At 38.8% G+C, this 16,053-nt stretch overlaps 1 protein-coding gene across 4 annotated transcripts in view; it reads left to right on the top strand.

Moving 5' to 3' along the window:
* The first annotated feature begins 411 nt into the window (after positions 1–411).
* The window catches only part of HLTF (helicase like transcription factor), a 60,309-nt gene continuing 44,667 nt past the window's right edge, over positions 412–16,053 (top strand). For 2 of the 4 annotated variants that reach the window (XM_027092754.1, XM_027092755.1), the window contains exons 1-2: positions 412–617; positions 1,779–1,986. In XM_027092754.1, coding sequence (XP_026948555.1) covers positions 598–617; positions 1,779–1,986 — 228 coding nt within the window. In that variant the 5' untranslated portion in view covers positions 412–597. The remainder of the gene's footprint in view (positions 618–1,778; positions 1,987–16,053) is intronic. The other 2 variants (XM_027092756.1, XM_027092758.1) reach the window with 1 other exon arrangement.

The following is a 16,053-nucleotide window of genomic DNA, read 5'->3' on the forward strand; positions in this document are numbered from 1 at the left end:
GCAGTGGAAGACACTACTACATGTCCCATAAGATAAAGGGAAAATTAGAGTCAGGATGGTGGTAGGACCTGAAGAATGGGGCCGAGGCTTAGGGCCTGAGGGAAACAGCGGAAAGGAGAGGCGTCGCCCTTTCATTGAGTCGGGGAATCAAACAGAAACGTGTACACCCCGTGCACTGCAGGCGGGCTCCTCGAACCGCGTGGCTTTCCCTCGCCCCTGCCTTGGGGGTGGGGAAGAACCCGGATGGAACCGCCCCTGCAGCCGGGACCCCCTCCTCCCGTCTTTGAATCGCTGCGCGGGGCGGAGTTGCTCACCCTTCTGTGCTCTGCTTGGTTGGTCTCCGTAGGCTCCTCCTCGGGATTGGACGTTCCGGGTGCCAGTCACAAAGCGTCGCTGGCTTCTCACATTGCTGCTGGAAGGAGACGGCGTCGACGTCTGGCTCGGTTCGCTGCGTCTTACCTTGCCGAAGCGCGCTCTTGCTTCGGCCCTCGGAACCTGTGCCAGGCTTTTCGGCCCCGGGGCCTGGAAGGAGGCTTATCCAGGCGGCTCGAGAACGAAACCGGGCGCCTAAGTACCTCTCGTCATCCACTCAGCGCCATGTCCTGGATGTTCAAGAGGTGAAGGGGGTGGAGGGGGTGGGGCGCCGAGGGTAACGGCGTGGCCGCGTCCCCAGATGAACCTGACCTTCCCCGCGTTTCCTTCGCGTTCCCCTTGCGAGCTGGGCAGCTGGCGTTCGTCCCGCTGGCGGCTCCTATAGCCGCGGGAGAAATAAATGCAGAGTTTCCGCGGGCGAGGGGAGGCTTCCTAGGCGAGTCTCTTGCCAGGGCCTTGGAGAAATCTCTGTCAAGGGCTGTACGGGGCCTGGGGCTCTAAGCTCCACTCCTTAGCCGGGGTCTCTTCTCGCCCTGTGCTTTATTCCACAAAACACCCATGAGATACCCACTGTGCGCCGGGCATTGTGCTCGGCCTAAAGGGCTGGGTAAGACAGCCCCTGTCCCCAAGCACCTCACAATTGATGTGTATGCACAGACGTGCAAATACATATCTGCAGAGGAGCCAAAAGCAGGACGCGTGACGTGCAAGTAAAACGCAGGGGAAATAGCTTCTCTCCGTTCTTAGCAAAGTAGAAGCTTCCTGGAAGTCTCCCAGCCGACTTCCTCTTACTTTTTGTCCAAATTGGTTTACATACCCGTTCCGGAAACAATTCTCCATCGGGGGGTTGAGGTTACCCTTAAACCAACGGGAGTCGGGGGCTTGAGGTCAGCTTCCCATGATGGCACCGTTAGGATACCTGAATAAAATAAGGGTTCTAGTCGAAGGGAATTAAAGTAGTTGTTGCTGGATGTATTATTTGTAAAGCTATAAATGGCTTCGTGTAAAAAAGTTCAGTGTTTTCAAGTCTCTTCTAGCTCAAGATGTATTGAAATTTTGGTGTATAATTAGTTACAGACATCACATATATTTCAGTTTAAGTAGGTGATGCAGACTAGGAAAGAGATTTGTGAACCCTTATTGGGGTTTTCACTTTGAATACCTCAGGGTAGAAGACACATTATTGAACAGGTAGGATTTCTAGAAACGTCCGCCACTCCAATTCTTGCTTTAACCAGAGGAACGCGATTAATCTTTATACAGCACTTACCACATAAGATTTAATCTGTTGAAGTAAAATGTGAGAAAACAATTGGCCTTTAAATATGGTATGGTCTTTGAGAAATATTTGGTTAAATATTGTATTGTTTTTCTGTGTGTGTGGTTTTTTTTTGTTTTTTTAATAGAGATCCTGTTTGGAAGTACTTGCAGACTGTCCAGTACGGAGTCCATGGAAATTTTCCACGCCTCTCATATCCAACTTTCTTTCCTCGTTTTGAATTCCAAGATATTATTCCTCCAGATGATTTCCTAACGAGCGATGAAGAGCTAGATTCAGTTTTATTTGGAACTTTGAGAGGTCATGTAGTTGGACTACGCTATTACACAGGAGTAGTGAGTATAACATTAGATATTAAGTTAAAGTGATATGATATGTTATTTACGTAGAAAATAAGGATTAGAAGGTGATATATGCAGTAAATATTTACTTTAAGTAATTGAAATATATCTGGGCGAGAGATAACAAATACCTAATTATTAATATACTTTATATCATGGTTATAATATACAAAGCATTGTTTCCTGTATGGTCTCATTTGATCATTACAGTGTCTCTGAGGTAGATAGGACATCTATTATCCCCTTATAGAAGTGAAGCTCAGGAAGGTTAAATGATTTGCTCAAAAAGCACAGATACTATGTGGTACATTTGCAAAATGACTTCCAAGTCAGTCCATTGCTTTCTCCTCTCCTGTCCCTTAGCACATTTCTACACTTTAATATTTTTAATTTAGGAAGATCAATTCATACCAGATAAGGGAATTGTCTATTTTTAGGTACTTTTTTTTCTTCCTTTATCTTTTTGTGTATCTATTTTCTGCATTGTGTGTGTGTGTGTGTGTGTGTGTGTGTGTGTGTGTGTGAGAGAGAGAGAGAGAGAGAGAGAGAGAGAAGAGAACAGAGACAAAGATAGGGAAAGCAGTTGTGTTTGTCATGGTTGTCTAGTATGCCTCTGTGTTATCTGGATGATACATCTCTAGCTTTATTTTTTTAATTATGAAAAATTTCAGACATGCATAAAAGAAGAATAATACAGTAAACTTCCATATACCCATGATTCAGATTCAGTAGTTAACAAGTTTTTTGCAGATTAGCTTCATCACTTTTTCTCTTTTTCTTGGGTATTAAATATTCCAGCTGTATCACTTTACAACATTTAAGTGTGTATCTCTAAAAAATTCAGGCATTTTCTTACATCGTTGTACTTAACGAAATTAATAATAATTTTCTATTACATCCTATAACTAATACATAATCAGTTTTCTTAATTGTTTAAAAATGCCTTTTTATTGTTAATTTGTTTGAATCAGGATCAAAACAAGTTAATAATAGTACCTTTGGTTGTTATGTAAGTCACTTCCCTGCTCTTTGTTTCATGTCATTGATTTATTGCAGAAACTGCATATATTGTTCTATGGAAAGTTGGATTTACCAGTTCTTCCATTCCCCAATATTTTTCTTACGGCGAAGCTTCTCAGATCATTTTTTGGTTGTCTGAAGTATATTTTGTGGGAGATTCCTTGGGAAAGAATTGTCTAGTGTTTTATTCTCTCATATTTTCTTTGTAATATTAGAGCTTCTCAGGTCATTTTATGGTTGTCTGAAGTGTGTTGTCTAGGAGATTCCTTAGGAAGGAACAATATTTCCTGAGTTTTGTTGTTTGTACTTGTGGTACTTATATGCTTCAAGGACAATTTGGTTGAATATAAAATCCTTGACCCATATTTTCTCTCCATAGTATCTTGGTGTTGTATAACATGTTGCTGGTTAAAATTCTGATGCCAATATGATTTCTCTCCCATGTAGATCAATTGGAATTATTTTGCTTGGATAACTAAAGGATATTTTTCTTTATCTTGAAAGTCCAAAAGTTTCATTAGGCAGTGTTGACTGTTCTGTGACTTCATTTTCGTCTATTTCAGAAAACTTTAATTATGGTTTTTTGTTTGTTTGTTTGTTTTTTGCGGTATGCAGGCCTCTCACTGTTGTGGCCTCTCCCGTTGCGGAGCACAGGCTCCGGACGCGCAGGCTCAGTGGCCATGGCTCACGGGCCCAGCCGCTCCGCGGCATGTGGGATCTTCCCGGACCGGGGCACGAACCCGTGTCCCCTGCATTGGCAGGTGGACTCTCAACCACTGCGCCACCAGGGAAGCCCTAATTATGGTTTTAAATGTTTGTTTTGTTTCAGAGCTTGTTTTTCTTCGAAGGACTCCATTCTGTTCTCTCGGTATTACATCTCCTCTGCGTATATGTATGCCATATGTAAATGCCTGTTCCTCTGAAATCCTTTTTATCATATTTTTTTACTTTTCTGTTTTTCATCATTTATTTCCCTTACCATGTTTTTTACAAGATCTGTTCACTTTTGTGTTCTTTCTACTTTATTCTTTACTTCTGAAATAGTTTTTCTTTTCTAATTTTTTCCTGAAATCTGTCAGTTCTCAGTTCATATATCCATCTGTTCTCTAGCTCTCATATTCATTTCGGAACTTTCCTATTTTGGATTTGTGAAATATTTTCAAAATGTAATGTGGTTTTTAAATCATTTTAAACCATTGTGAAATATTAGATCATGCTTGTTATTGATCTTAGAACTATCACTATTTGTTGATCTTAGAATAATTTCTGTGACACTGGTAAGCCAATACAAATGTGATGAGCTGATTAAAACTAATCGTTAATTTTTTTATTTTACAAAATGTATATTATTTATTTTATAAGTAATACACATTTATTATTTTAAAATGGCTAAAAGAAAAAGTATCAACTCTGCCTGAATCCAGAATTACAACTTATGTTGTTATGTCCTCCACGCTTTACTCTGAGAAAATATACATGTGACTTTAAATCATATTATATATTAATAAAAATGAGGATCAGGGCTTCCCTGGTGGCGCAGTGGTTGAGAGTCCGCCTGCCAATGCAGGGGACGCGGGTTCGAGCCCCAGTCCGGGAGGATCCCACATGCCGCGGAGTGGCTGGGCCCATGAGCCATGGCCGCTGAGCCTGTGCGTCTGGGGCCTGTGCTCTGCAGCGGGAGAGGCCACAGCAGTGAGAGGCCTGCGTACCGCAAAAAAAAAAAAAAAAAAAAAAAAAATAAGGATCATATTATGTCTACTATAGTAATCACCTTTTCTAAAGTAAAATATTAGGAATATCTTTTCATGTCAATACAGATCTTTATTGTACTTTTTCTTGTTGATGTTTTCGAGTTCATAACTGACAGAAATCTTGTAATAAAAATTGAGGTATTTATCTTTGCGTGCTTTTTTTATTTTCAACTTTTTTCTGCTTTATTGAGATGTGATTTATATATGTATATATTTGTAAATGCAAGCATTTGAAGTGTATGTTTCTAAGAGTTTTAACAAAGATATATACCTGATCATCACCACCCCATCAACATATAGATCATTTCCATTACCTCTGAAGTTCTCTTGTATTCTGTTGCAGTCCTTCATCCCTGCCTCTGCCTGAAGAACCACCAGACTGATTTCTATCACTGTAGTTTAGCTTATTCTAGAGCTTCATATACTTTTTCTTTTGGCTGCGCCACGCGGCATGCAGAAATGTGAGACCTTAGTTCCCTGACTAGGGATCGAACCCGTACCTTCTGTGGTGGAAGCACGGAGTCCTAAGCACTGGACTGCCAGGGAATTCCCTAGAGCTTCATATACATTGAATCATATAGTGTGTACTTTTTAAGTCTGGCTTCATTCAAACTCACCATAATTCAGATACGTCTTGAGTCAATTTTGGCAATTCATATTTTTAAAGAAAAGCAGCCATTTATATTTTCAAACTTATTGCCACGGAGTTTGCATAGTAGTCATATACATGTAAAACTGTTTTAACTGTGTTTACGGTTCTATTCCTCTTTTCATTGTTTGTGTTATGTATTTGTGTCTATTCTTATTTTTTATTCATTAGCCTTGATAGAGATTTATCTGTTTCATCTTTTCAAGTAATCTTTCTTGGATTTTTTTATGATTATCATTTCTTTTTTTTAAATTTTTAAATTTTTTTATACAGCAGGTTCTTATTAGTCATCAGTTTTATACACATCAGTGTATACTTGTCAATCCCAATCGCCCAATTCAGCACACTACCATCCCCACACCCCTGCGGCTTTCCCACCTTGGTGTCCATACGTTTGTTCTCTACATCTGTGTCTCAACTTCTGCCCTGTAAACCGGTTCATCTGTACCATTTTTCTAGGTTCCACATACATGTGTTAACATACAATATTTGTTTTTCTCATTCTGACTTACTTCACTCTGTATGACAGTCTCTAGATCCATCCACATCTCAAAAAATGACTCAGTTTTTTTCCTTTTTATGGCTGAGTAATATTCCATTGTATATATGTACCACATCTTCTTTATCCATTCGTCTGTCATTGGGCATTTAGGTTGCTTCCATGACCTGGCTATTGTAAATAGTGCTGCAATGAACATTGGGGTGCATGTGTCTTTCTGAATTATGGTTTTCTCTGGGTATATGCCCAGTAGTGGGATTGCTGGATCATATGGTAATTCTATTTTTACTTTTTAAGGAACCTCCATACTGTTCTCCATAGTGGCTGTGTCAATTTACATTTCCACCAGCAGTGCAAGAGGGTTCCCTTTTCTCCACACCCTCTCCAGCATTTGTTTGTAGATTTTCTTATGAAGCCCATTCTAACTGGTGTGAAGTGATACCTCATTGAAGTTTTGATTTGCATTTCTCTAATAATTAGTGATGTTGAGCAGCTTTTCCTGTGCTTCTTGGCCATGTGTATGTCTTCTTTGGAGAAATGTCTATTAAGGTCTTCTGCACATTTTTGGATTGGGTTGTTTGTTTCTTTAATATTGAGCTGCATGAGTTGTTTATACATTTTGGAGATTAAACCTTTGTCCGTAGATTCCTTTGCAAATATTTTCTCCCATTCTGAGGGTTGTCTTTTTGTCTTGTTTATGGTTTCCTTTGCTTTGCAAAAGCTTTTAAGTTTCATTAGGTCCCATTTGTTTATTTTTCTTTTTATTTCTATTACTCTAGGAGGTGGATCAAAAAAGATCTTGTTGTGATTTATGTCAAAGAGTGTTCTTCCTATGTGTTCCTCTAAGAGTTTTATAGTGTCCAGTCTTACATTTAGGTCTCTAACCCATTTTGACTTTATTTTTGTGTATGGTGTTAGGGAGTGTTCTAATTTCATTCTTTTACATGTAGCTGTGCAGTTTTCCCAGCACCACTTATTGAAGAGACTGTCTTTTCTCCATTGTATATCCTTGCCTCCTTTGTCATAGATTAGTTGACCATAGGTGCGTGGGTTTATCTCTGGGCTTTCTATCTTGTTCCCTTGATCTATGTTCTGTTTTTGTGCCAGTACCATATTGTCTTGATTGCTGTAGCTTTGTAGTATAGTCTGAAGTCAGGGAGTCTGATTCCTCCAGCTCGGTTTTTTCCCTCAAGACTGCTTTGGCTATTTGGGGTCTTTTGTGCCTCCATACAAATTTTAAGATTTTTTGTTCTAGTTCCATAAAAAATGCCATTGGTAATTTGATAGGGATTGCATTGAATCTGTAGATTGCTTTCGGTAGTATAGTCATTTTCACAATATTGATTCTTCCAATCCAAGAACATGGTATATCTCTCCATCTGTTGGTATTATCTTTAATTTCTTTCATCACTGTCTTATAGTTTTCTGCATACAGGTCTTTTGTCTCCCTAGGTAGGTTTATGCCTAGTTATTGTATTCTTTTTGTTGCATTGGTAAATGGGAGTATTTCCTTAATTTCTCTTTCAGATTTTTCATCATTAGTGTATAGGAATGCAAGAGATTTCTGTGCATTAATCTTGTATCCTGCAATTTTACCAAATTCATTGATTAACTCTAGTAGTTTTCTGGTGGCATTTTTAGGATTCTCTATGTATAGTAACATGACATCTGCAAACAGAGACAGTTTTACTTCTTCTTTTCCAATTTGTATTCCTTTTATTTCTTTTTCTTCTCTGATTGCTGTGGCTAGGACTTCCAAAACTATGTTGAATGGTAGTGGTGAGAGTGGACATCCTTGTCTTGTTCCTGATCTTAGAGGAAATGCTTTCAATTTTTCACCATTGAGAATGATGTTTGCTGTGGGTTTGTCGTATATGGCCTTTATTATGTTGAGGTAGGTTCCCTCTATGCCCACTTTCTGTAGAGTTTTTATCATAAATGGGTGTTGAATTTTTTAGAAGCTTTTTCTGCATCTATTGAGATGACCATATGGTTTTTATTCTTCAATTTGTTAATATGGTGTATCACATTGATTGATTTCCTTACATTGAAGAATCCTTGCATCCCTGGGATAAATCCCACTTTATCATGGTGTATGATCCTTTTAATGTGTTGTTGGATTTTGTTTGGTAGTATTTTGTTGAGGACTTTTGCATCTATATTCATGAGTGATACTGGTCTGTAATTTTCTTTTTTTGCAATATCTTTGTCTGGTTTTGGTATCAGGGTGATGGTGGCCTCATGGAATGAGTTCGGGAGTGTTCCTTCCTCTGCAGTTCTTTGGAAGAGTTTGAGAAGGATGGGTGTTTGCTCTTTAAATATTTGATAGAATTCACCTGTGAAGGCATCTGGTCCTGGACTTTTGTTTGTTGGAAGAATTTTTATGACAGTTTCAATTTCATTACTTGTGATTGGTCTGTTCATATTTTCTATATCTTCCTGGTTCAGTCTTGGAAGTTTATACCTTTCTAAGAATTTGTCCATTTCTTCCAGGTTGTCCAATTTATTGGCATAGAGTTGCTTGTAGTAGTCTCTTAGGATGGTTTGTATTTCTGTGGTGCCTGTTGTAACTTCTCCTTTTTCATTTCTAATTTTATTGATTTGAGTCCTCTCCCTCTTTTGCTTGATGAGTCTGGCTAATGGTTTATCAATTTTGTTTATCCTCAGAGAACCAGCTTTTAGTTTTATTGATCTTTGCTATTGTTTTCTTTGTTTCTATTTCATTTACTTCTGCTCTGATCTTTATGATTTCTTTCCTTCTGCTAACTTTGGGTTTTGTTTGTTCTTCTTTCTCTAGTTCCTTTAGGTGTAAGGTTATATTGTATATTTGAGATTTTTCTTGTTTCTTGAGGTAGGCTTGTATAGCTATAAATTTCCCTCTCAGAACTGCTTTTGCTGATCCCATAGGTTTTGTTTGTTTGTTTTTTGCGGTACGCGGGCCTCTCACTGTTGTGGCCTCTCCTGTTGCGGAGCACAGGCTCTGGACGTGCAGACCTGGCAGCCATGGCTCACAGGCCCAGCCGCTCTGCCATCCCATAGTTTTTGGATCTTCGTGTTTTCACTGTCATTTGTCTCTATGTATTTTTGATTTCCTCTTTGATTTCTTCAGTAATCTCTTGGTTATTTAGTAATGTATTGCTTAGCCTCCATGTGTTTGTGTTTTTTACGGTTTTTTCCCCCTGTAATTGATTTCTAATCTCATAGCGTTTTCGTCAGAAAAGGTGCTTGATGTGATTTCAGTTTTCTTAAATTTACTGAGGCTTGCTTTGTGACCCAAGATGTGATCTATCCTGGAGAATATTCCATACGCACTTGAGAAGTAAGTGTAATCTGCTGTTTTTCAATGGAACGTCCTATAAATATCAATTAAATCTATCTGGTCTGTTGTATCATTTAAAGCTTGTGTTTCCTTATCTATTTTCATTTTGGATGATCTGTCCATTGGTGTAAGTGAGGTGTTGAAGTCCCCCACTATTATTGTGTTACTGTCGATTTCCTCTTTTAGAGCTGTTAGCAGTTGCCTTATGTATTGAGGTGCTCCTATGTTGCCTGCATATGTATTTATAATTGTTATATCTTCTTCTTGGATTGATCCCTTGATCATTATGTAGTGTCCTTCCTTGTCTCTTGTAACATTCTTTATTTTAAAGTCTATTTGATATGAGTATTGCTACTCCAGCTTTCTTTTGATTTCCATTTGCATGGAATATCTTTTTCCATCTCCATCCCCTCACTTTCATTCTGTATGTGTCCCTAGGTCTGAAGTGGGTCTCTTGTAGACAGCATATATATGGGTCTTGTTTTTGTATCCTTTCAGCAAGCCTGAATGTCTTTTGGTTGGAACATTTAATACATTCACATTTAAGGTAATTATTGATATGTATGTTCCTATTACCATTTTCTTAATTGTTTTGGGTTTGTTTTTATAGGTCCTTTTCTTCTCTTGTGTTTCCCGCTTAGAGAAGTTCCTTTAGCGTTTGTTGTAGAGCTGGTTTGGTGGTGCTGAATTCTCTTAGCTTTTGCTTGCCTGTAAAGCTTTTGGTTCCTCATCGAATCTGAATGAGGTCCTTGCCAGGTAGAGTAATCTTGGTTGTAGGTTCTTCCCTTTTATCACTTTAAGTATATCATGCCACTTCCTTCTGGCTTGTAGAGTTTCTGCTGAGAAATCAGCTGTTAACCTTATGGGAGTTCTCTTTTATGTTATTTGTCGTTTTTCCCTTACTGCTTTCAATAATTTTTCTTTGTCTTTAATTTTTGCCAATTTAATTACTCTGTGTATCGGTGTGTTTCTCCTTGGGTTTATCCTGTATGTGACTCGCTGTGCTTCCTGGACTTGGGTGGCTATTTCCTTTCCCATGTTAGGGAAGTTTTTGACTATAATCTCTTCCGATATTTTCTCTGGTCCTTTCTCTCTCTCTTCTCCTTCTGGGACCCCTATAATGCGAATGTTGTTGCGTTTAATGTTGTCCCAGAGGTCTCTTAGTCTGTCTTCGTTTGTTTCCATTCTTTTTTCTTTAGTCTATTCCGCAGCAGTGAATTCCACCATTCTGTCTTCCAGGTCACTTATCCATTCTTTTGCCTCAGTTATCCTGCTCTTGATTCCTTCTAGTGTAGTTTTCATTTATTTTATTGTTCATCTCTGTTTTTTTGTTCTTTAATTCTTCTATATCTTTGTTAAACATTTCTTGCATCTTTTCGATCTTTGCTTCCATTCTTTTTCCGAGGTCCTGGATCATCTTCACTATCATTATTCTGAATTCCTCTTCTGGAAGGTTGCCTATCTCCACTTCATTTAGTTGTTTTTCTGGGGTTTTATCTTGTTCCTTCATCTGGTACATAGCCCTCTGCCTTTTCATCTTTCTGTGAATGTGGTTTTTGTTCCACAGGCTGCAGGATTGTAGTTCTTCTTGCTTCTGCTGTCTGCCCTCTGGTGGATGAGGCTATCTAAGGGGCTTGATGAGAGGGACTGGTGGTGGGTAGAGCTGACTGTTGCTTTGGTGGGCAGAGCTCTGTAGAACTTTAATCCACTTGACTGTTGATGGGTGGGCTGGGTTCCCTCCCTGTTGGTTGTTTGGCCTGGGGCAACCCAACACTGGACCCTACCTGGGCTCTTTGGTGGGGCTAATGGTGGACTCTGGAGGGCTCACGCCAAGGAGTACTAACCAGAACTGCTGCCAGTGTCCTTGTCCCCACGGTGAGCCACAGCCACCCCCCGCCTCTGCAGGAGACCCTCCAGCACTAGCAGGTATGTCTGGTTCAGTCTCCTATGGGGTCACTGCTCCTTCCCCTGGGTCCCGATGCGCACACTACTTTGTGCCCTCCAAGAGTGGAGTCTCTGTTTCCCCCTGTCCTGTCGAAGTCCTGTAATTAAATCCCACTATGGTTCAAATTCTGATTCTCTGAGAATTCCTCTTCCCATTGCTGGACCCCCAGGTTGGGAAGCCTGATGGGGGGCTCAGTACCTTCACTGCAGTGGGTGGACTTCTGTGGAATAAGTGTTCTCCAGTCTGTGAGTCACCCACCCAGCAGTTATGGGATTTGACTTTACTGTGATTGCACCCCTCCTACAATCTCATTTTGGCTCCTCCTTTGTCTTTGGATGTGGGGTATCTTTTTTTGGTGAGTTCCAGTGTCTTCCTGTCGATGATTGCCCAGCAGCTAGTTGTGATTCTGGTGTTCTCATAAGAGGGAGTGAGAGCACATCCTTCTACTCCGCCATCTTGGTTCCTCCCAGCACAACAGTCTATCATCTTGCTTTGGTCATTGATTTCTCTTTTACATTCTGTTATCCTATTTTCCTTAGGTCCATTTTATTTTATTTTATTTTTGCATTCTTGATTCGAACACTTAATTTTAATGTTAATAATAAAAGATTTTAATCTCTTAAACGTTCTTCAAAGTACGACATTGGCTGTATCATCTAAGATTTGTTATATAATATTGGCATTATTAATTTTTAACTTTTTAAAAATGTTTTCAATTTGCTTATGTTTACATTTTTTATGTCTTGACCCATCAAAATCTTTATTTTATAATAAAGTAGATTATTTCTTTTCCATTCTATTCTAAAAGTATTGTTATAATTAGTCCTATTTCTGTCTTTTTGTTGTCATCTTAATCTTGTTTTACTAATATATCCTTTTTTGTCATGTGCTTGGATCATGTTTTCTTTGTTTTTATAGTCTCAACGTTTTGCCCTACTTTTTTTTGGTTATATATTTTCTGGAATTTGCATATCTGGTTTAACGAAGATCATACTATAAGCAGTGGCAATGGGGAGGTGGTCTGGTAGAGAACAGAGCTATGCCTCACGGAATATCTTCAAAGAGGAATTATTAGAGAGAATTATTAGAGAGGAATATTTGTCTGATAATCTGGTTGGTCAGGCTGTAGTCTCTTGAGTCAGTAAACAGATGCTGGGAGAGGTTTAAAGCAGGTTTCCTGTGTATTTTTCAGGAAGTTAAAAAATTTAGGTAATTCACGTACCATAAAATTTATCATTTGTAAGTGTACAATTCAGTGGTTTTTAGATATTCACAAGGTTGTAAAACCATCTGCACTGTCTGATTCCAAAACATTTTCATCATTCCCAAAACCCTGTACCCATTAGTAATCACTCCATATTACTCTCTCCCCTTAGCCCATGGCATCCATCAATTTATGTTCTGTTTCTATGGATTTACTTAACTCTAGACATTTCATGTAAATGGAATCATAGAATATGTGGCCCTTGGGTCTGGCCTTCATTTCCGCCTTCTTTTGTGTTAAATCTTTTGTGTTAAATATTTCCTAGTGTACCATAGTAGTTCCCTGGTTGTTTCTTTATTATATATTTTGAGTTGTTTTCTTAGTAGTTGCCCTTGGGAATTACATCTTAATTCATAAGAATCTAGTTTGGATCTATGGCAACTTAATTTCAATTGTTTATAAAAACCTTGCTTTGAGATAGTTCTGTTGTCTTCCTTCCTACTTCTTTATGCTGTTTTCATACAGATTAATTCTCTATATACATCATATGTTCATCAATACAGGTTTATAATGATTATGTCCTTTTAAATCAGATAGGAGGGAAAAGTTACAACTAAAAAATTTTATACTGTCTTTTATATTTACCTGTGTAAATTACCTTTACCTGTGCTTTTTATTTCTTCATGTAGATTCAAGTTACTGTCTAGTGCCTTTGATTTCAGCCTGAAGGTCTTCTTTTAATATTTCTTGTAGGGTAGGTCAGCTAGTGATGGATTCTGTCAGTTTTTGTTTATCTGGGAGCTTCTTAATTTCTTCTTTATTTTTGAAGGATAGTTTTGTCAGATATAGAATTCTTGGTCGAATTTTTTTCTTTTAGCACTTTGAGAAGTTATCCCACTGTATTCTGGTCTCCATGGTTTCTGGTGAAAAATCAGATGTTAATCTTATTGAGGATCCCCTGTATGTAATGAGTTGTTTCTCTCAGTTGCTTTCAGTGTTCTTTCCACAGTTTGATTTTGATGTGTCTGGGTTTGAATGTCTTTGAGTTTTTTTTACTTGGAGTTTGTTGAGCTGCTTTTTTTTTTTTTTTTTTTTTTTTGCGGTACGCAGGCCTCTCACTGTTGTGGCCTCTCCCGTTGCGGAGCACAACCTCCGGATGTGCAGGCCCAGCGGCCATGGCTCACGGGCCCAGCCACTCCATGGCACGTGGGATCCTCCCAGACCGGGGCACGAACTCATGTCCTCTACATCAGCAGGTGGACTCTCAACCACTGTGCCACCAGGGAAGCCCTGTTGAGCTTCTTAAATACGTAGATTAATGTTTTTTCATCGAATTTGGGAAGTTTTTAGCTATTATTTCTTCAAATATTCTCTCTACCTCTTTTTCTCCTCTCCTTCTGAGACTCTCATCATGTGTGTGTTGGTATGCTTGCTGTTATCCCACAGGATCTGTTCATCTTTCATCATTCTTTTTTCTTTCTGTTCCTCAAACTATAACTGTTCCTCAGACGTTATAGTCTCAGTTGACCTGTCAGCGACTTCATTGATTCTTTCTTCTGCCTGCTCATATCTGATGTTTGAGCCTCTCTAGTGAATCTTAGACTTTAGTTAACTACGTACATTTTGACTCCAGAATTTCTATTTGGCAAGACATAGTTCTCATGCTTTCCTTTAGTTCTGCAGACATGGTTTGCTTTAGATCTTTGAACATATTTAAAATTAAAACTTAAGTTTTTTTCTAGTAGGTCAAGTATCTGTGCTTCCTTATGGGTAGATGATTGATAGCTTTTTTCCTTTGTGTGAGCTGTACTTTCTTGTTTCTTTGCATGTCTCTCTTGTTGTTGAAAAGTAGACGTTTTAAATAATATAGCAACTCTAAATCATATGATCCTGTAATCCCACTCCTGGGCATATATCCAGAGAAAACTGTAATTCAAAAAGATCTATGCACACCAATGTTCATTGCAGCACTATTTACAATAGCCAAGACATGGAAGCAACCTAAGTGTCCATCAACAGATGGATGGATAAAGATGTGGTATATCTATACAATGGAATATTACTCGGCCATAGAAGAGAATGAGATAATGCCCTTTGCAGCAACATGGATGGACCTAAAGATTATCCTAATAAGTGAAGTAAGCCAGACAGAGAAAGATAAATATCGTATGATATCACTTGTATGTGGAACCTAAAAAAAATAATACAAATGAACTTATTTACAAAACAGAAATATATCCACAGACATAGAAAACAAACTTATGGTTACCAAAGGGGGAATGGGGGGATGGATAAATTAGGAGTTTGGGATAAAATATACACACTGCTATATAACCAAGAAGGACCTACTGTATAGAACAGGAAACTATATGCAATATTTTGTAATAGCCTATAAGTGAAAAGAATCTGAAAAAGAATAGATTTTATATATATCTATAAATTATATGTGTATATATGTATATGTATATGTACTTATATACATGTATAACTGAATCACTGTGCTGTACACCTGAAACTAACAATAGTATAAATCAACTATACTTCAACTAAAAATACCTATATGTGATGATGAATGTGAGCTTAAAAAAAAATAATTTGGCAGCTCTAGAAATCAGATTCTTCCTTCTGCCCTGGATTGGTTGTTGCTGATTTTGGTTATTGTTGTTTGTTTAGTAACTTTTGCTAAATTAATCCTGTGAAAGTCTTTGTTGTGTCTGGCCACTGATATCTGTATTGGTTAGCTTAGTGGTCAGGTAATGATTGAACTAGAACCGGTAAATTTCCCAGTCTTTACTGAGAGGATCTGTGTGCATTTGGGGCACTCCTTCAACCCTCAGCTTGGCAGTTGACAGCTCTGCCTTAGCCTTTTATTTCCTGCCTGTTCAGAGCTTCAAGTTTAGCCAGAGGTGAGAGCTTAAGACCTTCTCAGGTCTTTCCTGAACATATTCACAGCCCTGAGTATGCATACAGCCCTGTGCTTGCATTTGGCCTTCTGGATTTCCAGGAATATGTTGGAGCTTTGAACATCTTATTCTCCGCTTTTTCCTCTTAAGCCCTTTGGTTATTGTTTTGTTTGCCCTAGCTGTTACCCACTGCCTGTAAAATTGTTTTTGACAAACACCCACCCAAGGGAGAACGTTTTATGTACTGAGTAAGCTCAGAGGTCAAATAGAAACAGCTTTGCAAGTGGGGGTCTTCTAGGGAACCACCATACAGGTCAAATAATGACAATTCTGTAGGAATAAATCTTTGAAATTCTGCTCCAGTGTGCTCACTCTGGTAACTGCTAGGCTGTACTAAGAAGTGCAGCAGGTTGTTATTTTTAAAGACTATCGTGTAACTGAGAGCTGGAGATGAGACTAGGGCACTGATATTCAGCTGTTTTCTTGAATTAAGACTCCCCAGGTTTCTACAACCCTTTGGTTAGTTTCCAGAGTTCTGAAAAAGTTGATTCAAACAGTTTTTGCCAGTTTTTTCATTGCTTTTATTATGGAAGAGAGAATTTTTGGAAGTCCTTACTCTTCCATTTTCAATTATGTCACCCTCAGGCAATTTTTTTTTTTTTTTTTTTTTTTGCGGTACGCGGGCCTCTCACTGTTGTGGCCTCTCCCGTTGCGGAGCACAGGCTCCGGACGTGCAGGCTCAGCGGCCATGGCTCACGGGCCCAGCCGCTC

Source organism: Aethalodelphis obliquidens, unplaced genomic scaffold (genome assembly GCF_003676395.1).
Source record: "Aethalodelphis obliquidens isolate GAN/ISIS:26980383/991018 unplaced genomic scaffold, ASM367639v1 scaffold81, whole genome shotgun sequence".
In the NCBI taxonomy this organism is placed as follows: Eukaryota; Metazoa; Chordata; class Mammalia; order Artiodactyla; family Delphinidae; genus Aethalodelphis; species Aethalodelphis obliquidens.